Raw genomic sequence first — 26577 nt, 5'->3', positions numbered from 1 at the left:
GGTTGGCTGGGCCCGATTACTAGAGTTGGAAGTGGGCCAAGTTTGGGGGCATAGCCATGCCTGGAACTGATACGCGCTGACTGGGCAGGTGTTGGTCCGCCTCCCTGACTGAACTGGGCCCTGAACAGGCCTGGGCGCAGGTAAGCCGTACCCGTCCTGCTCCATTCTCAGTGCTCCTGTAAATGTCACATAAAGTAGACCGTTCACTAGCAGGGACTGACCATAAGCATCCTCTGAGGGGATTAAGGAGGTGTGGGATTAGGCCGGGGGAGCCTGGAGTGGAAGTCAGTGCTGCTAGGAAACGACAGGTGAGAGTAGGGATATAACCACAGGAAGATAAAATATTGTGAACAAACGACGTGTGCACTCAAAGACCAAGCAGAGACCACAGGCCTAGACAACTGGAAAACATGAAGGATCACTCCACTCACTCTGGGGAAGTCACCATGACAACGCCACAGGCACGCCACACTAGTTTACCACTCATATAATATCAGTTAAGCATTAAATCACCATTGAGATTAATATTATGTACATAATAATTATATCACCACAAGTTCTTACTGTTCCTAATACTCAGGTGAGAAGTGTTATTGTTCTGGTGTGTTTTAATAAAACTGCAATATCCAACATCCAGACCCATTAGGGCTATAATGAGACTTAGAAAGCGCATGTATCATCAGTCAGCCGACGCTGCTCATCCTGTGACCCGTTACTGACAGGAGTAGCATCCGCTCGCCCTGATCCCCAGTGCGACGCTCCGACTCACCGCCATGGCCTTCAGCGACTGTACAATAATCCAGTGAATTTCATCAAAGAGTTTATCAGTGACTTCTCGTCCTCGCGTGCTCTCCAGGTACAGATGCAAATTACTTACTGTCCATTTCCCGCCGTGGATGTGATTATAGTCATCCTGCAGAGGAGAAGAACATGTTACGTCTCAGCCAGAGGCCCCGGGCTTGGTCTAAATGTACCGGAATAAGACACAGCACTCAATTTCCCTTACACGACGAGTACTGCGCCCGGAGCAAAGGGCTTATTGCATTATTTGTCATTGATGGTGTTTTGTACAAACGCTCCGTTACTCCGGTTGTTTCTCTCTGCTGTAAAATCAGGCTACAAAAACGATAAAGTATTTTTGTTGCTAAATGCATTAAAGGTGCAGGAACCTCTAACAGCCACTAGATGTGGATTTTTTTTCATAAATCACTTTGGTTTCCCGTAATAAATCACATGGAAGCCGATGTGGTGTTGGCCACAAATTGGCATTTATTCGCAGGTGCAATTTGAATTCGTAAAAAAAAAAGAAAATGCGCAAATGCATTACAGGTTCAGTATCCCATATCCAAATATTCCGAAATACGGAATATTCCGAAATACAGACTTTTTTGAGTGAGAGTGAGATAGTGAAACCTTTGTTTTTTGATGGCTCAATGTACACAAACTTTGTTTAATACACAAAGTTATTAAAAATATTGTATTAAATGACCTTCAGGCTGTGTGTATAAGGTGTATATGAAACATAAATGCATTCTGTGCTTAGACTTAGGTCCCATCGCCATGATATCTCATTATGGTATGCAATTATTCCAAAATACGGAAAAATCCCATATCCAAAATTCCTCTGGTCCCAAGCATTTTGGATAAGGGATACTCAACCTGTATATGCAAAGCAGCAACTATCTTATGATGCGTGCCTGTTGGCAACAGTAGTGTATGCGCACAGTTTATGCCAAGCAACTATCACTGACGCTTATGTCCCACTTGCTCCCATATTTTTAAACATTTATTTTTTTCTAAGTTATCTGTTTCATACATATGGAGGTCCAATGTAAGTGTCAAACAGGGCTGGTTATAGCGCGTTTGGCACTTACCACCGCTTCTTACATCTTCCCCATAATCCCTTGCTTCCTCTGCATCATGTGACCACCCAGTAACTTGATGACTGACTGGCTCAGACTAAAAGGCAGGCTGCAGGCATAGTGCCTTTATACAGCTCACAGAAATCAATGTAACTTTTTTATCTGTAATAATTTACAGTGGTAGGTGCATTACTCCTAATAATACACACATTTCCTAATGAATACTGAAATGTTTGCATCCAAACTCGCTAATTTATCATTAATACCATACAGATATTAGTTATACACATATAAACTGCATCTACAGTTTATAATATCCTGCTGCATCATCCTGTTCTACGCCATATAAATCACCATCTTCCAGCACACAGAGACCGGAGACCGCAGTGAATTGCCAGGGCTCCAGCTACGCAGTGTGGCAACGACTGGTGTTTCAGGGTCAGACTCACGAAATTCAGCCATCTGCAGCGTTCACCGGTGGGTTCCATCTCACAGTCCAGCAGCAGCAGCAGCGGGTGCACCGTCATTTGCTGCAGCGCAGTACCAGGCAGGAGCCATCCTGTCCCCTATTGCACGTGTTAGCCGATTAACTCTGCAGCAGCATCGCAGAACTGCATTGGAAGAGCAGCGATCACACTTGGATGCCGCTGTGAACCACACAGGTGCTGCTGCACATGCAGGTGCCCCTTCAGGGCTTGGAGCCCGCAGGCAGGTGACTCCATTGCCTCTGGGAGTTTTGCTTCTGCTCAGGCCAAACAATTCGATCTGCCTGTGTATGAGAGCAGGATGATGCAGCGGGATCTCCTGACTAAAGGTTAAAGACACGTCTTACCCCATGTTTCTGAATAGCGACATTTGTTAGATGCACAAACATGTTGTCCAGCTCACTTGTGCTAGGCGTGTATTTTACAGTGCAGAAGCGGCAGAATCCAAGCTTGTACCTAGGGTGGAAAACACGTTACTGGATGTACGCAGCACTTTACAGCCTTCCTTTTACTACTGAAAATAAAACGTCATTTTGTCTGATGGTAAAATGCATGGTGTCGCTAAGTGGTCAGTATTGTAGAAAATTAAAATAGTAAAGTTGTTTCACGCCACCGTCTTCGTGAAGGTCAGCTATAGAAATGTAAAGCTACTGACCCGCAAACGTTTAAAGGGTAACGTCACTCCATTATGTTTCCTGCATTACTGGATTAACCTCTGCCAGAAATAGCCTATTAATCACTCAGAAACACACTGCAGCTATGGACTTGCTAACGATTACTGGTGCAGGAGTGCCGGTTACACTATTGCCATTTCACTGGTAGGTTTACGTTTCAAGCAGGCGTCTGAGCGGAGCTGCTCTTCCCATACCCCTTCTGCCACACCCTGCAGTCTCCTAATATGTACATCGCTCACCAGGTGCATTGTGAACGGACTGCAAACAGGGCTAAAAATAAGGATCAGAAATCCCTACGCGAAACAAAGTCGCACATTCATAGCGCTACCACCTCTAGGCTTCGGTGCGGTGAAATGGTCTGGTTACTGAGCTGAAAGAGAACAGGGACAGGTAGGTGGCTTTTCCCCTTAATAAATTAAACAAAGGTGCCCTAAATCCAGATAAAGAATTGCGCAAGCAGCACACACCCTACAAGCCGCTGTTATTGTGGCCTGAAGAAAAGAGGTCCAGTCTCCCCAATATACGGTCATCCACATATTACACAATAAGGACGTACAGTGCTAGGCACATGTTCTCTCCAGGGCAGGATTAGCAATGGGACGGATAGAGTTACAGCTCCAGGCCTCCCCATAAAAATAGGCCCAGCATCATGGCCAGCTACCTAGCTTTTGTGACTGCATTATACAGGTCTATGAGGTCACTGGTAAAACCCCCTTGCCAAAAGAGAACTTTGGGGCAGATGTATTAACCTGGAGAAAGGATAGAGAAGTGATAAACCAGTTATAAGTGCAAGGTGATAACGCACCAGCCAATCAGCTCCAATATGTAAATTGGCAGTTAGGAGCTGATTGGCTGGTGCATTATCACCTTGCACTTATAACTGGTTTATCACTTCCTTATGCCTTCTCCAGGTTAATACATCTGCCCCTTTATATTCAAACGGATCAACCATGGAGAGCAGATAAGCAGAAATTCTACCTGTCACTGTACAGAATGTACTAGATCAGGGGTTCTCAAACTCGGTCCTCAGGACCCCACACAGTGCATGTTTTGCAGGTAACCCAGCAGGTGCACAGGTGTATTAATTACTCACTGACCCATTTTAAAAGGTCCACAGGTGGAGCTAATTATTTCACTTGTGATTCTGTGAGGAGACCTGTGTGGGGTCCTGAGGACCGAGTTTGAGAACCTGTGTACTAGATACATGAAGACTAGAATCTGATTGGTTGAGCAACTTCTTCTCTTTAGAAGGTTTGATACATCCCCCCCCCCCCTTTGTGTCCATCAATGAAAACGTCTTACATGAAACACTTGAGCGGCCGGTAAGTGGTCACAAGAACGTACAGGCGTAGGTCGAATTTCTTCCCTCCGATGAGCAACGGATTATCGATGTACAAGGAGATGACGTAGGCTTCCTTAGATGACTGGGACACAAACCTGAACGATATAAAGAGCTTTAGACAGTGATCGGATGGTGAGTACATCTTACAGGCAAGTAACACCAGCACGTTGTACGGAAAATATTATTAAGAGTAAACGATACCTAAAATGTCACTAAAATATATACTCAGTGTCACTCTCAAATCAGCATTATTTTGGGGACTTTTGGCACAGGCAAACACCTCCAATGACTTAATACCCACCCCTTGTCACTAGGCCACACCCACATGCTGATATATGTGAGAGGGTTAATACATGTGGAAAACATGCGTATGTTGGGTTATATATATGCCAGTATGTGGCCTTGGTGACACCAGCGCCAATCAGTGACCAACTCTGCTCCTTCCTGCAATCAATGAGATCGGTGACCAGACGATGGGAGAGATTCTTAGACGGGGTAGTACTACAAATGCCATGACTGTTGGCATAATGGGAAGGAAAACATCAATTTCAACGTATTGGTATGTATTACCAAAACTGCATCAATCTTCCGCCGACAGCTTTCCGCGGTGCAGACTGGCAGTGGCAGAGCTGCCAGTCTGTGAGTGCAAGAAAGAGAAAAAAAAAAATTCTTCAGAGAAGACTCAAGTGTAACCAGCTCCCTCTGGGCACAAAACAAAGACTGACATAGTAGGGGAGGAGCTAGCCACAGTGTTAAAGTTTTAAAGTGCCAGCTCCCAGTTACTGCCTACTATCTCCCCATTGTAACTGCGCTCCAGTGTCCCCTAGTGGATGAAGGAGAAATGATAATTTTATGACCACTTTATTATACTGGCCAACGTATCAGTATATAGACCTACTAGAACCGGACAAGATGTTTCTATAATGCGGCAGATACTCACGATGAGGTCTTACTGTCCCTGGACCACCTCTTAATCTGGGAGAGTTTGTTGATGAGAAATATCCCTTTCCCCTGAGCTTTCCCACAGGGTTTCATGATCCAGGTGCTGGACGGGTTTTTCCTAAATTCTTCTACAAAGAGGTTATAATCCGCTGGCAGCATGAAGGTGACAGGGACAAAATCTGCAAGAGAATACGGATCAGCACAGAGATGGTGACAGAGGGCCTAATTCAGACCTGATCGCAACAGCAACATTTTTCTCTAATGGGCAAAACCATGTGCAGTGCAGGTGGGACAGATGTAACATGTGCAGAGAGAGTTAGATTTGGGTGGGGTGTGTTTAAACGGAAATCTACATTGCAGTGTAAAAATAAAGCAGCCAGTATTTACCCTTCACAGAAACAAAATAACCCACCCAAATCTAACTCTCTCTGCAACATCTGCCCCACCTGCAGTGCACATGGTTTTGCCCATTAGAGAAAGATTTTGCTTTTGCGCTCAGGTCTAAATTAGGCCCTGTGTCCCATGTGTCATATCACAACCACTTGGGAAAGACAAAAATATTATTATTATTTTATTTGTATTATTATTATTATTATTATTATTAGACTTCTCTATGCTACATAGCTGGCAGTAACTGAATGGGGAAGGCATGGTCTATCAGCGCTGATTGGACAAGAGCCGCAGCCAATCAAATCAAGATGCTGTATATAAAACACACTTCTCTCATCTCACTGCTGTCAGACCCAATGAAATATGGGCTGCTTGTGCAGATAATTTACGCAATTACTCCTTACTCCAAAACTTATGTATATAAAAGCTAAATAATGTAGCCTTGAACAATAAAAGATAGGAAACCAAATTTAAAATAATACTATTACTACAATCGTTCCCTGCCTTAAATAAGCATGTCTGAGTAAGTAAGAAGTCCGAAGTCATGTCACGTCAGTAAGAACAATTAACACTTAATAAAGTAGCAGCTGTGAAATGTGCAGTACACTTGTTAGCGCACTATAGCAAAAGTCTTTCTGTTTTGTATACATATATGGCATTAATACTGACACGCAACTGGCACCAGGTACAATATGGGTAAAACGGAGCATGGGCATATTATTTTTTTGTTTTGTTTCAAAAATGTGCCTAGTGCTATCATGGCAGCGTCCAATCGGTTCCGGTATGAATGGTCGACAATGTTATGGTCGACAGTCATTAGGTCGACCACTATTGGTCGACATTGACATGGTCGACATGGACACATGTCGACACATGAAAATGGTCGACACATGAAAGGTCGACATATGAAAAGGTCGACATGCGTTTTTAAACTTTTTTTGTGTCGTTTTTTGCGTAAAGTGACTGGGAACCCCAATTAGTGCACCGCGTCCCCTCACATGGCTCGCTTCGCTCGCCATGCTTCGGGCATGGTGCCTTCGCTTCGCTCGGCACACTTTACCGTTCCAATCGTAGTTCATGTGGATCGTAAAGTATGGAAAAGTTCCCCAAAAGAAAAAAAAGTTAAAAAACTCATGTCGACCTTTTCATATGTCGACCTTTCATGTGTCGACCATGTGTCCATGTCAATGTCGATCAATAGTGGTCGACCTAATGACTGTCGACCATAACATGGTCGACCATGTGAACGGATACCCGTCCAATCAAGGCTACATAAGGCCTAGTTGGGTGTAGCGCACAAGCCAGCCCCTGTATAGATGTTCCCCTCTGTATCTGGGAGGTGGGTACTTGTCGGTCTGCACATATTGGCCCTCATTCCGAGTTGATCGCTCGCTAGCTACTTTTTGCAGCCATGCAAACATATAGTCGCCGCCCACGGGGGAGTGTATTTTCACTTTGCAAGTGCGTGAACGCCTGTGCAGCAGAGCGGGACGAAAAAGTTTTTTGCAGTTTCTGAGTAGGTCTGAACTTACTCAGCCCTTGCGATCACTTCAGCCTGTCCGGTCCCGGAATTGACATCAGACGCCCGCCCTGCAAACGCCTGGACACGCCTGCGTTTTCCCTACCACTCCCAGAAAACGGTCAGTTGACACCCATAAACGCCCTTTTTCTGTCAATCTCCTTGCGATCGGTTGTGCGAATGGATTAGTCGCTAGAAAAATTGCCCAGCAACGATGCTGTTTGTACCAGTACGACGCACGTGCGCATTGCGGTGCATACGCACGCGCAGTAGTAACCTGATCGCTGAGCTGCAAAAATCGGCAGCGTGCGATCAACTCGGAATGACCCCCATTCTGCATAGATGAAACTAACCCCATCTCCCCGACCTATAATAATGTATTCTAGGACTGCACTCATCGCTGACCTAAATACAGATATTTTCCATTCTCGTCCTTCTCTGCGAGGGGACTGCCTTCTTTCTCTAGCTCTTTCCTGTATCTCTTGATGTTTTTCACCATTAGATCTTTCCGAGTCAGCTCGTAGTGGTTGGGAAAGTGATTGACAAGTTGATCATCGGACAGACGGAACCCGGTCTCCACACTGAAGCAGTTTCTGATGGTCTGCACACTCATCCTGAAACGCGAGGTGTACAGGAAATTAGCACGCTGAAAAATGCGAAACGCGTCACATTAAAAGTATATGACCACAAATCTCCACCAGATATGAGTTATTGCAAACATCATGTGTGTTTGTGAAGTAAAAATGGTTGTGTCCTTCAACACATCAAGGAACACACCTGAAAATGTACATTCTCCACCCCATTACCTGGTTTTAATAAACTTGCTCTACTAAATGAAATTTTTCTTTGGCACTGCTCCACAAAACCAGGTTCATCAATGCGTCTGCTGCATACTGTGCCATCTTTCACTGCCAACCCATCCACTGTTACTTGGACTCGAGGAACTGCAGCGTGAATCAAACACTTCAACGTCATCACTGAGGTTCAGCGCTGCTCCTCACCTGATTTGATTCTGCAAATGTGATTCAATGTGTGCTGCAGCAATAGTGGGACCAGAAGCGCCATCTTGTGGCTTGAATTGGATAGGCACATTTTGCAACACGATTTCTAGTACTGTAAAGTATTTACTAGATGTAAGCGTTGGCTTATCAGGAGACATTTTCCTACAGGATTTACAGCAGCAATAATACCAAGTATAAAAGCAGGAAAATAAGTGGTTTTGAAAACGCCTCTGAACACATAAACCTCATAATCTCCAAAGTTCTAATAGTGCTGACATTACGCAGTATTAATAGCAGGAATTATCTTAGGTCTGCTGGACTGGGGGGAAAATGTTTGGCTTTGAGGCAATCTGGTTTTCATTTTAAACTTGCATTTCCCCCCAGACTTAATTTAAGCACCTAAGCAATTGCATCTGGATAATGAAATCAATTTCTGGATAATGTTATACAAGAATACACTTGTACAGAATAGAAAATATTCTGAATGTAAACTCTCACGAGCAGGGCCCTCTTCCCTCATGTGCTTTTCCCTCTCTTGGACTATCATCTACTCCATATTCCCTACAATGGCACCTAACTCTGATGCGTATCTCAGTGTCCTGTCCACTGATGTCAAAATGTTTATATATCATGTACTTGTCCTACATTGTCTTATACTGTAAGTCATCTTTTTCTTGTTATGCTCATTTGTTTATGTACTTTGTTAGGCGCTGCGGATTCCTTATGGCGCCATATAAATAAACTATAATGAGAATAACAATTAAATATGTACACTGTATATAAGGCCATGCATTTGACTCTTATAGTATATTAATATCTCTTTCTGTGTCCGACAAATGACCCCTGACACCCCGGCAGGGGTAACCAACCCGGTCCCTGATTGCTACTAACAGCTGACGTTTCCCAGACCACCTAGTTGGTGCACATGTGTAGTCGTTACTATATGTACCATGTACAAACATGTGGTGCATTCACTCCTAACCAACACATTCTACAGATCGAGAGGGGGGGTGCTTCCTGAACTTATCTGGTAATAGAAAATTCAGAAAATTGGTCACACATGTTTGCAATCGCATGTTTGGCTGCTGAGCCACTTCACGGCTTCTCTGATATCAGCAGTTCTAACACTACATAATAGCAGTGCCCACATAGGGCCACGTCACAGTAAGGCCTCATGATAAAGGGTATTACTAAAACACATCCAGTATTTGGAAGGCATGCTGTTCCTTGTAGTGCTAATTGGAGATCCTGGGGGTGGCTCCCGGGTAAGTTAGCTTTCTGTCTGGATGTGTTTTAGTAATAGCCTTTATCATGAGGCCTACTGTGACAAATTACATGGCCCTATGTGGGCACTGCCATTATGTAGTGTTAGGACTGCTGATATCAGAGAAGCGGTGAAGTGGCTCAGCAGCTAAATATGCGTTTGCAAACATGTGTGACTAATTCTCTGAATTTCTATTACCAGATAGGTTCAGGTATGGTTACAGGTAATTCTTTAGTGTGCTGGGAGGATATCGGGGAAGGCCCCCCCCCCCTCTGTCTGCTGTTTGTCTGTGACCCCTCCCACGTTCTAGCACCTGATATATAATTGTCTCCAGGAATGACCGAGCAACTGCCACTGTTTGTCTACATTCTACAGATCCACAGGTGGCCTGGAAGACGTGGGCTGTTGGTAGCTCTGGAGAACCAGGTTAGGCTACCCCTGCCTTAGAGCAATGTCAAAGAGGTATCCTTATACTTACCAGTAGAAGTTCCAGTCCTCACTCTCCGTCACCTGGACCCATCCCCTTTTCTCAAAGTTATTGATTAACACAGACTTCTCAATATCCGTCACCCACTTCAGCTTCCCAGCCATGACTCTGAAGAGGAGGAAGGAGACACTTTCAAGAAAAGTTCACTACGTATATCTTATTAGTATACGTATGTGTAATAACGTGGTATCAGCCTTCATTTCTAACCCTATTATGCAGCGCTGTACAGCCAGTCCCTCTCTAGGGGCCTTACAACCTAATGTCCTACCTAATGCACAGAAACACGCGTGCTAGGTCCAGTTTACACAGACGTACACTTACCTACTGTCCGCCTAATCTACGAAGTGTACTGCAATACGGATATCTATGTCAGACTGCGATTGGTAATCCCCATCCGCTTTTATCTTTACACCTACATTCGGGAGCTGCAAAAGATATACCTCCTAGGACTCATATCAATACGTGGTCTATTACAGAAAGGGCACTTCCCAAGGGTGAACGTCGCAATTACATGTGCATACCCCTACTGTATATAACGTAGCTACTGCCCACATCTCCAGGCAGTGTCGGACTGGGGCGTAAAGGGCAAGAAGGGCCCTTCGTGGGACTACAGTGGTAGAGCCCATGTTTAGGGGTGTGGACAGTCTCCAGAGGGGGTGTGGCCAGCCGCCACATTTTTTGCCTAACCGTTACAGAGTGTACGATCTGGGCCCATTGATATATATACAAAGTGCATGCAGGATAATGTACCAGGTAATGTTCCAGGTTAATGCAGGGATAATGTACCAGGTTAATAACAGGAATGCACTGTAGAGAATACACCATAGTCCTGTGCAGCAGGGACGTGCAGTCAGGGGAGGTAGGAGGCAGTGCCTCCCCTGTCATTAATGAGTAAAATAATACAAAGAAGATACTTATGACACATATTCTGTGTCATATGTATCTCCTTTATTATTTTAATCATTATTATAAGGTGTAAAATAAGATTTTACTTACCGGTAAATCTATTTCTCGTAGTCCGTAGTGGATGCTGGGGACTCCGTTAGGACCATGGGGAATAGACGGGCTCCGCAGGAGACATGGGCACTTTAAGAAAGAATTTAGATTCTGGTGTGCTCTGGCTCCTCCCTCTATGTCCCTCCTCCAGACCTCAGTTAGAGAAACTGTGCCCGGAAGAGCTGACAGTACAAGGAAAGGATTTTGGAAATCCAGGGCAAGACTCATACCAGCCACACCAATCACACCGTATAACTTGTGATAAACTTACCCAGTCAACAGTATGAACAACAACAGAGCATCAGTTCAACCCTGATGCAACAATAACATAGCCCTTATTGCAGCAATAACTATATACAAGTATTGCAGAAAAAGTCTGCACTTGGGACGGGCGCCCAGCATCCACTACGGACTACGAGAAATAGATTTACCGGTAAGTAAAATCTTATTTTCTCTAACGCCCTAGTGGATGCTGGGGACTCCGTAAGGACCATGGGGATTATACCAAAGCTCCCAAACGGGCGGGAGAGTGCGGATGACTCTGCAGAACCGATTGAGCAAACAATAGGTCCTCCTCAGCCAGGGTATCAAACTTGTAGAACTTCGCAAAAGTGTTTGAACCTGACCAAGTAGCAGCTCGGCATAGTTGTAATGCCGAGACCCCTCGGGCAGCCGCCCAAGAAGAGCCCACCTTCCTAGTGGAATGGGCTTTAACTGATTTTGGCAGCGGCAATCCAGCCGCAGAATGAGCCTGCTGCATCGTGTTACAGATCGAGCGAGCAATAGTTTGCTTTGAAGCAGGAGCACCCAGCTTGATGGATGCATACAGGATAAACAGTGACTCCGTTTTCCTGACTCTAGCCGTTCTGGCTACATAAACCTTCAAAGCCCTGACCACATCCAGTAACTCGGAATCCTTCAAGTCACGAGTAGCCACAGGCACCACAATAGGTTGGTTCATATGAAAAGATGACACCACTTTTGACAGAAATTGTGGACGGGTCCGCAATTCTGCTCTATCCATATGGAAAACCAGATAGGGGCTTTTATGTGACAAATCCGCTAATTCTGACACACGCCTAGCCGAAGCCAAGGCTAATAGCATGACCACTTTCCACGTGAGATATTTTAACTCCACCGTTTTAAGTGGTTCAAACCAGTGTGATTTCAGGAAACTTAACCCACGTTAAGATCCCAAGGTGCCACTGGAGGCACAAAAGGAGGCTGAATATGCAGCTCTCCCTTACAAACGTCTGAACTTCTGGTAGAGAAGCCAACTCTTTTCGAAAGAAAATGGATAGGGCCGAAATCTGGACCTTAATGGAACCCAATTTTAGGCCCAAATCCACTCCTGACTGTAGGAAGTGAAGGAAACGGCCCAGCTGGAATTCCTCTGTAGGAGCATTCCTGGCCTCACACCAAGAAACATATTTTCGCCATATACGGTGATAATGTTTAGCTGTCACGTCCTTCCTAGCCTTTATCCGCGTAGGAATGACCTCGTCCAGAATGCCCTTTTCTGCTAGGATCCGGCGTTCAACCGCCATGCCGTCAAATGCAGCCGCGGTAAGTCTTGGAACAGACAGGGCCCCTGTTGCAACAGGTCCTGTCTTAGAGGAAGAGGCCACGGGTCCTCTGTGAGCATTTCTTGCAGATCTGGATACCAGGTCCTTCGTGGCCAATCTGGAACAATGAGGATTGTTCTCACTCCTCTTTTTCTTATTATCCTCAGCACCTTGGGTATGAGAGGAAGAGGAGGAAATAAATAGACCGACTGGAACACCCACGGTGTCACCAGTGCGTCCACAGCTATCGCCTGAGGGTCTCATGACCTGGCGCAATACCTCTGTAGCTTTTTGTTGAGGCGGGATGCCATCATATCCACCTGTGGCAGTTCCCACCGACTTGCAAACTGCATGAAGACTTCTTGATGAAGTCCCCACTCTCCCGGGTGGAGGTCGTGCCTGCTGAGGAAGTCTGCTTCCCAGTTGTCCACTCCCGGGATGAACACTGCTGACAGTGCGCTTACGTGATTCTCCGCCCAGCGAAGAATTCTGGTGGCTTCTGACTGAATCAGAACCAGTTGGTCGCGAAGCAGGGTCTCCGCTTGACGTAGGGCGTTGTATACGGCCCTTAGTTCCAGGATGTTGATGTGAAGGCAAGTCTCCTGACTTACCCACAGAGCTTGGAACTTTTTTCCCTGTGTGACTGCTCCCCACCCTCGGAGGCTTGCATCCGTGGTCACCAGGATCCAGTCCTGAATGCCGAATCTGCGGCCCTCGAGAAGATGAGCACTCTGCAGCCACCACAGGAGAGACACCCTGGCCCTGGGTGATAGGGTGATTAACCGATGCATCTGAAGATGTGATCCGGACAACTTGTCCAGTAAGTCCAATTGAAAGGTCCTCGCATGGAACCTGCCGAAGGGAATGGCCTCGTATGATGCCACCATCCTTCCCAGGACTCGAGTGCAGTGATGCACTGACACCTGTTTTGGTTTTAATAGGTTCCTGACCAGTGTCATGAGCTCTCTCTATCGGGAGATAAACCCTTTTGTCTAGAATCATGCCTAGGAAAGGCAGATGAGCAGTAGGAACCAACTGCGACTTTGGAATATTTAGAATCCAGCCGTGTTGCCGTTACACTTCCAGAGAAAGTGATACGCTGTTCAGCAACTGCTCTCTTGATCTCGCTTTTATGAGGAGATCGTCCCAGTACGGGATAATTGTGACACCTTGCTTCCGCAGGAGCACCATCATTTCCGCCATTACCTTGGTGAAGATTCTCGGGGCCGTGGAGAGACCAAACGGCAACGTCTGAAATTGGTAATGACAATCCTGTACCGCAAATCTGAGGTACGCCTGATGAGGTGGATAAACGGGGACATGAAGGTATGCATCCTTTATGTCCAGAGACACCATAAAATCTCCCCCTTTCAGGCTTGCTATGACCGCTCTTAGCGATTCCATCTTGAACTTGAACCCTTTCAGGTATATGTTCAGGGATTTTAAATTCAATATGGGTCTGACCGAACCGTCCGGTTTCGGGACTACAACATGGTCGAATAATAACCACCTCCTTGTTGAAGGAGTGGAACCTTGACCACCACCTGTTGAAGATACAATTTGTGAATTGCAGTTAACACTATTTCCCTCTCGTGGGGGGAAGCCGGCAGGGCCGTCGGTGAGGGGGCATCTCCTCAAAGTCCAGCTTGTATCCCTGAGACACAATATTCATTGCCCAGGGATCCAACAGGGAGTGAACCCACTTGTGGCTGAAATTACGAAGACGTGCCCCCACCGGGCCTAGCTCCGCCTGTGGAGCCCCAGCGACATTTTCTGTTCCTGGGAACTAGCTGTGTTGTGCAGCTTCTTTCCTCTGCCCCTGCCTCTGGCAAGAAAGGACGTACCTCGGACTTTGTTTCTTTGTGATCGAAAGGCTGCATTTGATAATGTCGTGCTTTCCTAGGCTGTGCAGGAATATAAGGCAAAAGATCAGAATTACCAGCCATAGCTGTGGAGATCAGGTCCGAGATCCCTTCTCCACACAATCCTCAGCCTTCCATATGCCTCTTAAGTCGGCATCTCCTGTCCATTGCATATCTACAGGACACGTCAAGCAGAAATCGACATAGCGTTGACTCTAGAACCCAGTAGACTAATGCCTTTTTGGGCATGTTTTATATATATATATATATATATATATATATATCTTAAGACAGCATCTTAATATATATATATATATATATATATATATATATATATATATATATACATACATACTAGGGTCTCAATCTCTGCTGATAAGGTACCTGTCCACGCTGCTACAGCGCTATAAACCCATGCCGACACAATCGCCGGTCTGAGTAGTGTACCAGAATGTGCACGCTATCTGCAGGATCCCTGAGGATAGCTGTTAAGTCAGGGCTACCTTTTGGGCAAACGTGACACCCTAGGGGAAGATTCCCATCGTATCCTGGCCCTAGTAGGGGAAGGATACTCCCTGAGAATTCTTTGTGGGAAACTGCAGTCTCTTGTCTGGAGATTCCCGCTCTTTTTCATCATGAGAGGAGGGAAATTTACCTCAGCTTTCTTCCCCTTAAACATGTGTACCCTTGTGTCAGGGACAGATGAGTCATCAGTGATATGCAAATCATCTTTTATTACAATAATCATATATTGAATACTATCCTGCCATTTTGGCTGTAACTTTGCATTATCGTAGTCGACACTGGAGTCAGACTCCGTGTCGATATCAGTGTCTATTATTTTGGATAGTGAGCATTGAGAGACTCTGAAGGTCTCTGCGACATAGGGACAGACATGGGTAGATTCCCTGTCTGTTCTCTAATCTTTTGTGCAATAAATTCACCTTAGCACTTAATTACACATATCCAAACAGGTGTCGGCGTTGTCGACGAAGACACCCCTCACACACATATTTGCTCCATCTCCTCCTCAGGGGAGCCTTTTACCTCAGACATGTCGACACACACGTACTGACACACCACACACTCAGGGAATGCTCAATCTGAAGGCCCTTCGGAGAGACAGAGAGAGAGTATGCCAGCACACACCCCAGCGCTATTAACCCAGGAATAACACAGTAACTTAATGTTAACCCAGTAGCTGCTGTTTATAATGATTTTTGCGCCTAATTATGTGTCCCCCCTCTCTTTTTACCCTCTTCTACTGTGTATCTGCAGGGGAGAGGCTGGGGAGCTTCCTCTCAGCTGTGCTGTGGAGAAAAACATGGCGCTGGTGAGTGCTGAGGAAGAAGCCCCGCCCCCTCGACGGCGGGCTTCTGTCCCGCTTAAATATACATTTTCTTGGCGGGGGCTCATACTTATATACAGTGCCCAACTGTATATATGCTAAACTTTTGCCAAAGTGGTCCCAATTGCTGCCCAGGGCGCCCCCCCCCTGCGCCCTGCACCCTTACAGTGACCGGAGTATGTGAGGTATGTGTGGGAGCAATGGCGCACAGCTGCAGTGCTGTGCGCTACCTCAGTGAAGACTGGAGTCTTCTGCCGCCAATTTCGAAGTCTTCTTGCTTCTTATGCTCACTTGGCTTCTGTCTTCCGGCTCTGCGAGGGGGACGGCGGCGCGGCTCTGGGATCGGACGACGAGGGTGAGATCCTGTGTACGATCCCTCTGGAGCTAATGGTGTCCACTAGCCTAAGAAGCAGGACCTATCTTCAGAGAGTAGGGCTGCTTCTCTCCCCTCTGTCCCACGATGCAGGGAGTCTGTTGCCAGCAGAGCTCCCTGAAAATAAAAAAAACAAAATACTTTCTTACAGCAAGCACAGGAGAGCTCACTGAACAGCACCCAGCTCGTCTGGGCACAGTATCAAACTGAGGTCTGGAGGAGGGACATAGAGGGAGGAGCCAGAGCACACCAGAATCTAAATTCTTTCTCAAAGTGCCCATGTCTCCTGCGGAGCCCGTCTATTCCCCATGGTCCTTACGGAGTCCCCAGCATCCACTAGGACGTTAGAGAAAGTGGGGTTGGGAGGCACCGATCGTGGTGCCTCCCGTTGTGAATGGGGAAAGGTATGGGAGCGGGGGGCGGGCGCGGACGGGGCCAAGCAATGGGCAGGAAAAGCCCATTGAAATTGCATGGGAAAGCGGCACCATTAGAGGTGCCGCTTTCATACAGGGACGTGCTTTCAACCCATGAAAGCACGCCCCTGTGAGTGAGGCCACAGTAATTGGCCATCGGATCCGTCAATGGATCCGCTGTCAATCACTGTGTGGGCGGCGGTAGAGGTGCGGGCGGCGGAGATGCGGGCGGTGGTGGCGGGACGCGGCAGTCAGGGCCATTCTGCAGAGTTTGGCAGTTTAGCCGTACTCATTTAAAAAATGGCGCCTCAGCGTCATTTTTGAAATTCAAGATGGCCACCGCGATCCAATCACGACTCGCCCCTCCCCCTCCCGCTGACTTATATAAGTCAGCGCGAGGCAGCGGCTGTCAGTCCGACGGCGGAGGAGGAGCAGAGAAGAGCTCCTGAAGAGAGAAGATGCCGTGGAAGTCCTGGATGGGCGGCGGCTATGCAAAAGCGCTTAGCAGCCGCCGTCCACCAGGTGAAGACGCTGGAAGCCCTGGGAAGGCAGAGGCCATGCAAAAGAGCTTAAAGGCCGCCACCCCCAGGTGAAGACCCTGTGTAATAAAATGTTTTTAAAGACCGCATTGTGTTTTGTTTTGTTTTATATTTTCTTTACAGGTGGACTACAGGTGCCAGCAGGCCCTTTATGTCCGGGCATGCTGGCACTTGTGGTTCTCCAAGTGCCAGCATGCTGGGGCAGGCTTGCTGGGACCTGTAGGCCACCTGTAAAGAACAATATTAGCATACAATGAACCCCGCACCCACCGTCACCAGGGGTGCGGGGCATAGCATTGGGCTATCAGCCCAGTGCTGGTTGTTGCTCGGGAGGGGGGACCCCATTTTAATTTTTTGGGGGCCCCACTTTCCGAGGAATTCCAGCCCTGGGCTGACTGGCTTGGGGGAGGGGGGGGGCACTTTAATGGCATGGCAGGGGGACCCCACACTAAGTGTCTCCCCTGCTATGGCATTACCACCCCTGGCTGGTTCTGCCTGGTGCTGGTTGTAGTGGTGTGGGGGGGGGGGGGACTCAATTATTTTTTACCTCAAAGGGGGGGGGGGGGTGTTTAGCTGCCAGTGCCTCCCCAGCCAGTGACCTCACCACACGTCACTGCTGTGCAGTATAAAGTAACATATGTATAATGGATAATTTCAGTGCATAGTCTGGAACCTGATCCCTAGAGAAGGAGGTGGGCCCCTCATGCAGAGGGGTCCACTGGGAATTACCCCTGTGGGCCAGTCCAAGTCTGTCTCCAGGCACATGGGGACACAAGAGCAAGCCAAGTCCTGCTTTGTTCTCTACATACAAGTCTAAATGAGTTCCAATGTGTTCTTACACTAAAATAGGGAGAAAAACTTACCCGAATACAAAGCCAACACTTATCTACATCTTACAGCATCTGAAGTTTTCTCATAAAAATCTTGCCATCTTCATGCAGCGTATATATGGCCAAATGTAATAGAGAGAGAGTTTCAGAAAGTGAGAGATTTGGTAAGGTTTTGTCGTTTTTTTTAAAGCAGCAATCATTTACACAGCAAGATCAACCTGGTTTTGCAGTGTAAATGATTGGAACTTTAAATTAAAAAAAAAAACTAAAAAAAAATTACCAAATCTCTCACTTTCTGAAACTCTCACTCTATTACATTTGGCCCGTAGTGTGATGTTTTGTTTTGTTTTTGTAACGTGTTTGCTCTGTGATTCTTTCATGAATGTCCACCACCCACCCATTGCCCATTTCTGATTCGCACATCACACTAACATATCAGAGTCCTCTAACAATCCTGTTCCGCTCTGAGTCTTTACTCCAGATGCAGCGGTTCTCTCCTCTGGAATTTTACTGGGACCCGTTTTGGTACTGTATAATTAGAGTAACCTCAGACCTATGAGGAACATGATACAGATGTGAGTCTCTCAGCCTGCCCAGTCCTCCCAGATTGTCTGGATTCACTGCTCAATAAATCTTCTGTTGAACAAATGCTCAGTATCTATATGGATACTAATTATAACGATGATGAGGCAGAGTTATGATATTAAAGTGTTCAATTTCTACCCAGTGTACGAACACACACACATCTAGATCTAGTGGCGATGGATTAAATAACGCACACGTGGATTTTACATAACTACCTATGATATTATGGGTACGTCTGTCTTGCAGTGCTCCAAATATATCCCTTCGCCCAAACACTCATGCAGCTGTTTGGCTGGATGGAAGTATCCAACACATTGGGGGTCATTCCGAGTTTATCGCATGTAGCAACTTTTTGCTGCTCGTGCGATCAACTAGACGCCGCCTATGGGGAGTGTATTTTAGCGTAGCAGGGCTGCGATCACTTGTGCAGCCATGCTATGCTAAAAAAGTTTCCTGCAAAACAAGACCAGTGTCAGACTTACTAACCCTGTGCGACGGATCCAGCGACGAAGGTCCCGGGATTGACGTCAGACACCCGCCCCCCAAACGCCTGGACACGCCTCCATTTGAATCTCCATGCCCGGAAAACGGTGAGTATCTGCCCCAGAACGCCTCCCCGCTGTCAATCTTCTTGCAGATCGCGCTAGCGATCACTTTCTTCTCTCTTCTAGTCGTTGCACGGCAACGGCTGTGCAGTTCCAACCTGTTCGCACCACAGCGAAGAACCGCTGCGTGCGAACGGGTCGGAATGACCCCCGTAATACACACATCAATGCACGTAGGGAAAAATTGGGACTCGCCAATGAGGTTTTTTTTGGGGGGGATTTTGGGGTCGTTTTGTTCGCAAAATGACCGGGAACCCATATTAGTGCACCGTGTCCCCTCATATGACTCTCCATGCTTCGGGCTATATAGCTCATTCCGCTACTGCTGCGCTCAGCACAGATTACTATTTCCAATCGTAGTCCACGTGGACAGTAAAGTATGAAAGAGTTAAAAACAAAATGAAAAAAATAAATAAAAACATTGTCAAAAACTCCCGTCGACCTTTTCATGTGTTGACCTAATGCCCATGTCGATCTAAGGATCATATCCCATGATGCACATCTCCCACAGTGATCACACGCTGCATCGCCTCATTGTGAATTCTCCTGTAGAGGAAACTTAAAAAGTTGGCAGGTATGACATAGAGGCAAAAGCAGAGATGCACACAGATTGGGGGTAATTACACCTGCATTGTGTGCACAGAGAGAAATGCAGATATTCACTGGTATTCTCCGCTGTACATACTTACACACACACCACCATCATCATCATCATGGTCACTGTGCACCTTCACCCACCCTAGGCTTGGTGCAGTAGATCTGTCTGGAAGTAGGCCTATCTCCGCACACTCACAGCTCTGCAACGCTAGTGCCCTCGATAAACTTTGCCCAATTGCGAACGCCCAAGTACAGCCCGGGCACCACCCCTTAAGCTGCAAACGGAGATGTGACTCAGTTGCATATGACTCAACATCACCCGCAGTTGCGAGCTCTCATCTCCAGAGCTTGCACAGTGCAAAAACACACAAGGTATGTCTGCAAAATGGCATGTAAGAAACGCTGCATCAGCTGCTTAGATTGCAAGCTCATCTGGTAAGGGTCATCTTTACCTTCAGTTTTATGGCACTGTATATTATCTCACGCTCATCCCATACTTGCCTACCTGACCCTCTCCATGAGGGAGAAAATGCTCTGTTCCTGGACTTTCCTGGTAATGTATGATTGCCATCACCTGTGGTGAGCTAGTTAATTGATCAGAAAGGTGTTTCACCACAGGTGATGGCAATCATACAATACCAGGAAAGTCCAGGAACGTGTGTGTGTGTGTGTGTGTGTGTGTGTGTGTGTGTGTGTGTGTGTGTGTGTATATATACTAGGTGCTTCATCGCGCCCTACGGGCGCTCTTCACACCGTCGCAAGGGGCTACGCCCCCTTAACCCTTGCATGCCTTTCTGGGGTTCAATATTTGTGTTATATGGAGTATCACCTGCATTCCTTTGTTAGTGGTTAAATATTGCACAATGAAAGGGTGTGCGATGGTGAAGGAGGCGCAGCCCCTTGCGACGGCGTGAACAGCACCTGCAGGCCACAATGTACAGAATGTAGCGGGTGCGGGGGGTACTGCGGATGGTGTCTGTAGATGCTGCGGATGGAGGGGGGGCGGAAGTGGGGGTGGGGCCCGGATGGGGAAGGGTTGGGAGGTGCTGCGGGTGGGGGAGGGGCAGAGGAGTGGGGGATGCAGATGGGGGAGGGGTCCGGAGGCACTGCAGGTGGGGGAGGGGCAGGGGTGCCATGGGTGGGGGAGGGGCAGGTGTGGGGATGTTGCAGATGGGTGAAGGGTTCCGGAGGTGCTGTGGGATGGGAAGGGGCGGGAGTGCCACTGGTGGGGTAGGGGTCCGTAGGTGCCATGGGTAGGGGAGGGGCAGGTACGGGTGTTGCGGCAGATGGGGAAGGAGGTCCGGAGGTGCTGCAGGTGGTGGTGGGGCAGGTGCGGGGGTGCCATTGGTGGGGGAGGGGTGGGTGAGAGGGGGACCGCGGATGGAGGAGGGTGTCTGCAGATGCTGCGGGTGGAGGGGGGCAGGTGTGGGGGAGACATATAAGGGGGTGAATGGTGGAGGGGGCCTGGAGATTGCTGGGGGTGGTGAAGGGGCGGAGGAGTGGGAGCCGCGGGTGGTGTAGGGGGTCTGGAGGCACAGCATGTGGGGGAGGGGTGGAGTGCCGCATGTGGTGGAGGGGAAGGTGCGGAGGTGTGGTGCATTGGGGAGAGGTCTGGAGGTGCTGCGGGTACTGTACCTGCCAAAAAGGTAGTTGGAGGGTATGCAGTAACAGGGCCAGGACAGGGGTGACAGGGTCAGAACAGGGTTGACTGGGTCAGGACAGGGGTGACAGGGTCAGAACAGGGGTGACAGGGTCAGAACAGGGGTGACGGGGCCAGGACAGGGGTGACGGGGCCAGGACATGGGCGACGGGGCCAGGACAGAAATGACAGGGACAGGATAGGGGTGACAGGGTCAGTGTAGGGGCGGCAGGACCAGGACAGGGGTGTCAGGGCCAGTATAGGGTTGACAGGGCAAGCACAGGGGTGACAGGGCCAGGATAGGGGTAGCAGGGCCAGCATAAGGGTGACAGGGCCAGGATAAGGGTGAAAGGGCCAGGATAAGGGTGGCAGGTCAAGGCCAGGGGTTACAGGGACATGACAGAACACAGGGCACGGGAGAGATTGGTATTAGGGACAGAACAGTGGTGACAGACAGATGTGTCTTACCGGAGTCACTGCTGCTGGCTGCTGCTGTTCCACTCCAACCTATTGGCATCTGCTGCTGGTGGAGACTTGGCATGGCTGACTCTCTTAGGCTGTATTCCTGCTTCCTCTGCCCGTCCACATCACTCCTTCCCCTCCTCAGTCACACACCGCAGACCTCGCGCAGCTGCCGGGCACTGTGGTAAGGTGAGACTGGGAGTGACTGGTTAGCCCCCAGGAGATGCTGCGGCTGGAGGGAGGAGGGGGTCATAGCATGCACGTGGCGCGGACCTCACGGCTGCTGGGCACTATGGTAAGGGGAGACTGGGAGTGACTGGTTAGCTCCCAGGAGACGCTGCTGCTGGAGGGAGGAGGGGGTCAGAGCCTGCAAGCAGCGCGGACTTCTGCAGCGCTACCCGCCGGCTAAAGTGTGTGAAGGAGCTGGGCGCAACTCACTGCGGGTGGCAGCGCTGCAGCTAGCGGTGGGGTCGCAGGGGCTGGAGATAACAGAGGCAGTACGGAAAGTGCACAGCGGCTGGTGACCCACAAAACTACAGCTAAGAAGCGTGGAGTGTGCCAGAATGTGACGCTCCTCTCTGCCAGAGAGACCCTGCTGAGTATGCTGATGTGGGGGTCAAGTATGGCATACCCCCTCACACACCCCCATACCTCCCAAATGTCCCAATTTTCGCGGGACAGTCCCATTTTTTGGGGTCTGTCCCGCTGTCCCACCCACGGGTCGCAGTGTCCTGCGGTGGGGGGGGGGGGGGGGGGGCAGTTGGAAAGCTCCTGTACTCGCTGTTCTGCTTAGCAGAGCAGCGGTGAATAGTGGAGACAGAGGGAGAGGGGGCATCAGGGGGTACGGATTAAGGGGGGGTTCCAGCAGCAGAGCCGGATTAGGGGGGGGGGGCGGGGGATACGTACCGTTGGCCCCACAGTTTTATGGGGCACCCCGGCTGGAGTAGCTCTGTCCCAGCTCAGAAGCTCCCCCGTCCTGCCAGTAACAGCAGCAGCATTGTGCTACAGTCAGCACACGCTGCTGCGTGTTGTCAGGTCTGTGGTGTTGCAGGGAGGCAGCAGTCTCCCTGCTTTCTTCTGCCTGTGCGGGTGTGTAGGGGCAGCGACCACCTCCTCTGGATTTACCTCTAGCTGAGGGGCCAAAATACCATAAAAAAAAAATAATAATCCTGGAATTTGCATAATGGGGCGTGGCCTCGCGTCCGCGATTAGGCCACGCCCCCAACCCACAGCAGGCTCAGCAATGAGATAGGGCTCCCCTGTCTCAAGTACCCTGTGCCCCCCGGACTCATAATCAGCCCCTGGGGGCATGCCAGCAGCTCACAGAGCGCTGGGCATGCCCCCTCACTGACGAAAACGGGGACCCTCCCGTGGAGCCACGCCCCCTTTTCGCCGTGTGTGTGTGTGTGTGTGTGTGTGTGTGTGTGTGTGTGTGTAAAGCTGGGAGGTATGCACCCCTGCCTGTGCCATGTCCATACTATCTGCTTCTGCAGCTGCTCCTAGTGTCCTATAGATTTGGCCAGATCTGTGACTCATTTGACTAACTCCGCCCACTGTTGTGACTCCGCCCAGCGTTAGCAAATGAATCACAAGATCACAGATCTGGGCTATTATATAGGAGATGTTACCATTGGGCAGTAACTCTGTGATAAACCCTGGCATGTGACTGACATCTGCAATGCACACATGCAAGCCACTGATGCCTCATCTATGTGTCTGCTCCTGCAGGCAGCTGTGCTGTATAATCCCCATAGTAACCCAGACTCTGCCCCCTGCCCTCCCCTATGGGGTTATTCCCCCATATCTCTAATGCACCGGGGTATCCCGTGTACTGTACTCACCCTGCAAGCTGCACACAATCCTCTGCAGCAGCCTCAGTCCCTGGGCATGAACAACAGAATCACTTCCGGGTTGTGTCCATGGTAACCGAGGACGCAAAAATCCACCTGCAGCTGCTCCCTTCCCCTGACATGCACTGTCTGCCTGCCTCAAGTTATTACTGACTGCTAGACATGTTTTACTGACATCATCTGCTGCAGTCCTCTAAGATATTCCCAATGGCTCCGTAGTTTGCAATCACAAATGTTAAAACAGACAACGGTATATTTTTACTAAGATGGGAGTTCTATTTAAGATGGGATGTTGCCTATAGCAACCAATCAGATTCTACTTCTCATTTATCTAGCACCTTGAAGAAGATAATACCTGGAATCTGATTGGTTGCTATAGGCAACATCCCATCTTAAATAGAACTCCCATCTTAGTAAATATACCCTTGTCCAGGTATTATCTTCTTGAAGGTGCTAGATAAATGAGAAGTAGAATCTGATTGGTTGCTATGAGCAACATCCCATCTTAAATAGAACCTCCATCTTAGTAAATTTGGCCCACAGGGTAACCAAGAGAGTAATGTTATTTCATAGTCATGTTATGAAACTCCACAGGGTCGATTAAATTTAGTGCAAGGCAGCTCGCCCCTCTGCACGCAATGCCGATATGTCTGGGGTTGAGCGATTACCGTCCGCATGCGTCACGGTCGCACTGCGCACGTACCATGGTACCTTAGCGATGCCGCGCGTAGTGTGTATTTCTTTGCAAGGTGATTGACAGTCAGGGACCGTTTGGGGGCAGTATCTACATAATACTCCAGGGTGGTATGTCCTGAGATTGGCACATGCAGTAGGAGCTAATGGCTCCCACTGAGGGGGAAAAGAGAAGGTAGTCAGGACCATGGCGGGTAAGTGTACTGGTGGGAGGGGGAGGGGAGACCTCCTTGACCCGGCAGTTGGTTATTATTAACATTTAGAGAAAGAGAGAATCATCTCCAACGCTTGGTGCCTCCAGCCATACACAACTTGGGGAAGCGCCATCTGGTGCCTATGGCCGTACACAACTTGGGGAAGTGCCGTCTGGTGCCTGCAGCCAGAGCCGGCCTTAGGCATAGGCAAACTAGGCAGGTGCCCATGGCATTTGGAATGCCTAGGGGCACCAACAGCTTAAGCTGATCAGAATCATATGCGGCATGCCTATATTCTGTGTGTGACTGTGGCTGTATCTGCATACGAAATGCTACATTGCAGTGTATTCCTGGAAATCACTGTGTGTAGCATTTCATATGCAGATACAGCCGCAGTAGCACACAGAATACAGGCATGCCGCATATCATTTTAATCAGCAGAAGCTGCTAGTGCATCCTAGCCACATAGTAATGCAAATAAGATGCATTTTCATAAACAAAAGGCGCCGACGTTAGCAGAGCTGCCAGCTGACTCATGCCAGACATCTCCTGCAGATCTAGCGGCGGTGCTAGGGGGCACCAGCCAAAATCTTGCCTAGGGCATCATATTGGTTAGGGCCGGCTCTGCCTGCAGCCATACACAACTTGGGGAAGCGCCGTCTGGTGCCTGCAGCCATACACAACTTGGGGAAGCGCCGTCTGATGCCTGCAGCCATACATAACTTGGGGAAGCGCCGTCTGGTGCCTGCGGCCATACACAACTTGTGGGAGCGCCGTCTGGTGCCTGCGGCCATACACAACTTGGGCAAGCTCCGTCTGGTTCCTCAGGCCATGCACAACTTGGGGAAGCGCCATTTGACGCCTGCGGCCATGCAGAACTTGGGGAAGCGCCGTCTGGCAGTAAAATTATGTTTATGACCAAACATAAAAAAAATATTAATGTTACCAATCTTACACATGAATAACAACACTACACCTGCTCCTCATACACACATTTCATCTACTTTTCTCTAACACATTCCTGTTTTTTTGTGTTGTTTTGGGGGGTTTCAAATTGGTTTTAAATACTCCTATCACTCATTAGTGCCCTGATAAACACACGGCTGTGTGGGTGTAGTACGGCTGACCGGCGGTCTCCTGACTGCCGGTCAGCTTACCGACGCCGGGATCCCAGCAGCAAACCGACGCCGGGATCCCGGCGGGGAGGGGCGAGTGCAGCAAGCCCCTTGCGGGCTTGCTGCGCTCGCCACGCTGCGGGCTCGGTGGCGACCTGCGGTCGCCACGGGTTCTATTCCCACTTTATGGGTGTCGTGGACACCCACGAGTGGAAATAGTCCCTGTTGGTCGGCATGCCGACCATCGGGACAGTAACCCGTCGGGCTGGTGGAGGAGGTCATGTGACTGTCAGTCAGCTGACCGGCGGTCACATGAATACCACCCGGCTGTGTATGTCTGATATGGAAATACTGTTCCAAACAAAAAAAAATACAGTTCCATACCTCCCAACTTCTTGTTTCTCTAAAGAGGGACACACGCGCGGCTCCGCCGCTCCCGAAAAAGGGCGTGGCCAAAGAAAAGGGGGTGTGGTTTCACGGGAGGACCCACAATCGCGAGCCACGCACCGTTTTCGTCACTGAGGGGGCATGCCCAGCGCTCTGTGAGCCGCTGGCATGCCCCCTCTCCCTTTGACTCAAGTGAATAGACGCTGTGCGCATGCGCACAGCGTCTATTCACCGCTGCTCTGCTAAGCAGGGCAGCGAGACACAGAGCCTCCCAACTGCCTCCCCCAACCGCGGGACACTGCGGCCCGCGGGTGGGACAGCGGTACAGTCCCTAAAAAACGGGACTGCCCCGCGAAAATCGGGACAGTTGGGAGGTATGCAGTTCCTGTTTTTCATGGTAACTGCAGTTCCACATAAGGCCACAAAGAGGCGCATAGGGCCTAATTCAGACCTGATCGTAGCAGCAAATTTGTTAGCAGATGGGCAAAACCATGGGGGTCATTCCGAGTTGATCGCACGGAGCTACTTTTTGCAGCCCGTGCGATCAACTAGACACCG

General features: G+C 48.9%; 1 protein-coding gene across 4 annotated transcripts in view; it reads right to left on the bottom strand.

Moving 5' to 3' along the window:
• TTLL1 (TTL family tubulin polyglutamylase complex subunit L1) overlaps window positions 1-26577 on the bottom strand; it is a 115518-nt gene that overhangs the window by 51388 nt on the left and 37553 nt on the right. Inside the window, exons 1-8 of one of the 4 annotated variants that reach the window (XM_063928930.1) lie at window positions 23622-23716; window positions 21787-21959; window positions 9958-10074; window positions 7620-7828; window positions 5304-5484; window positions 4324-4458; window positions 2695-2803; window positions 770-913 (exon numbers count right to left, since the gene is read on the bottom strand). In XM_063928930.1, the coding sequence (XP_063785000.1) occupies window positions 770-913; window positions 2695-2803; window positions 4324-4458; window positions 5304-5484; window positions 7620-7828; window positions 9958-10070 (891 nt within the window). In that variant the 5' untranslated portion in view covers window positions 10071-10074; window positions 21787-21959; window positions 23622-23716. Of the gene's footprint in view, window positions 1-769; window positions 914-2694; window positions 2804-4323; window positions 4459-5303; window positions 5485-7619; window positions 7829-9957; window positions 10075-21786; window positions 21960-22686; window positions 23108-23621; window positions 23723-26577 lie in introns of those variants that run through there. The other 3 variants (XM_063928931.1, XM_063928932.1, XM_063928933.1) reach the window with 3 other exon arrangements.

This window comes from Pseudophryne corroboree, chromosome 6, assembly GCF_028390025.1.
Source record: "Pseudophryne corroboree isolate aPseCor3 chromosome 6, aPseCor3.hap2, whole genome shotgun sequence".
In the NCBI taxonomy this organism is placed as follows: domain Eukaryota; kingdom Metazoa; phylum Chordata; class Amphibia; order Anura; family Myobatrachidae; genus Pseudophryne; species Pseudophryne corroboree.
The sequence above is the reverse complement of the archived record's forward strand: the minus strand, read 5'-3'. Positions and strand labels throughout refer to the sequence as shown.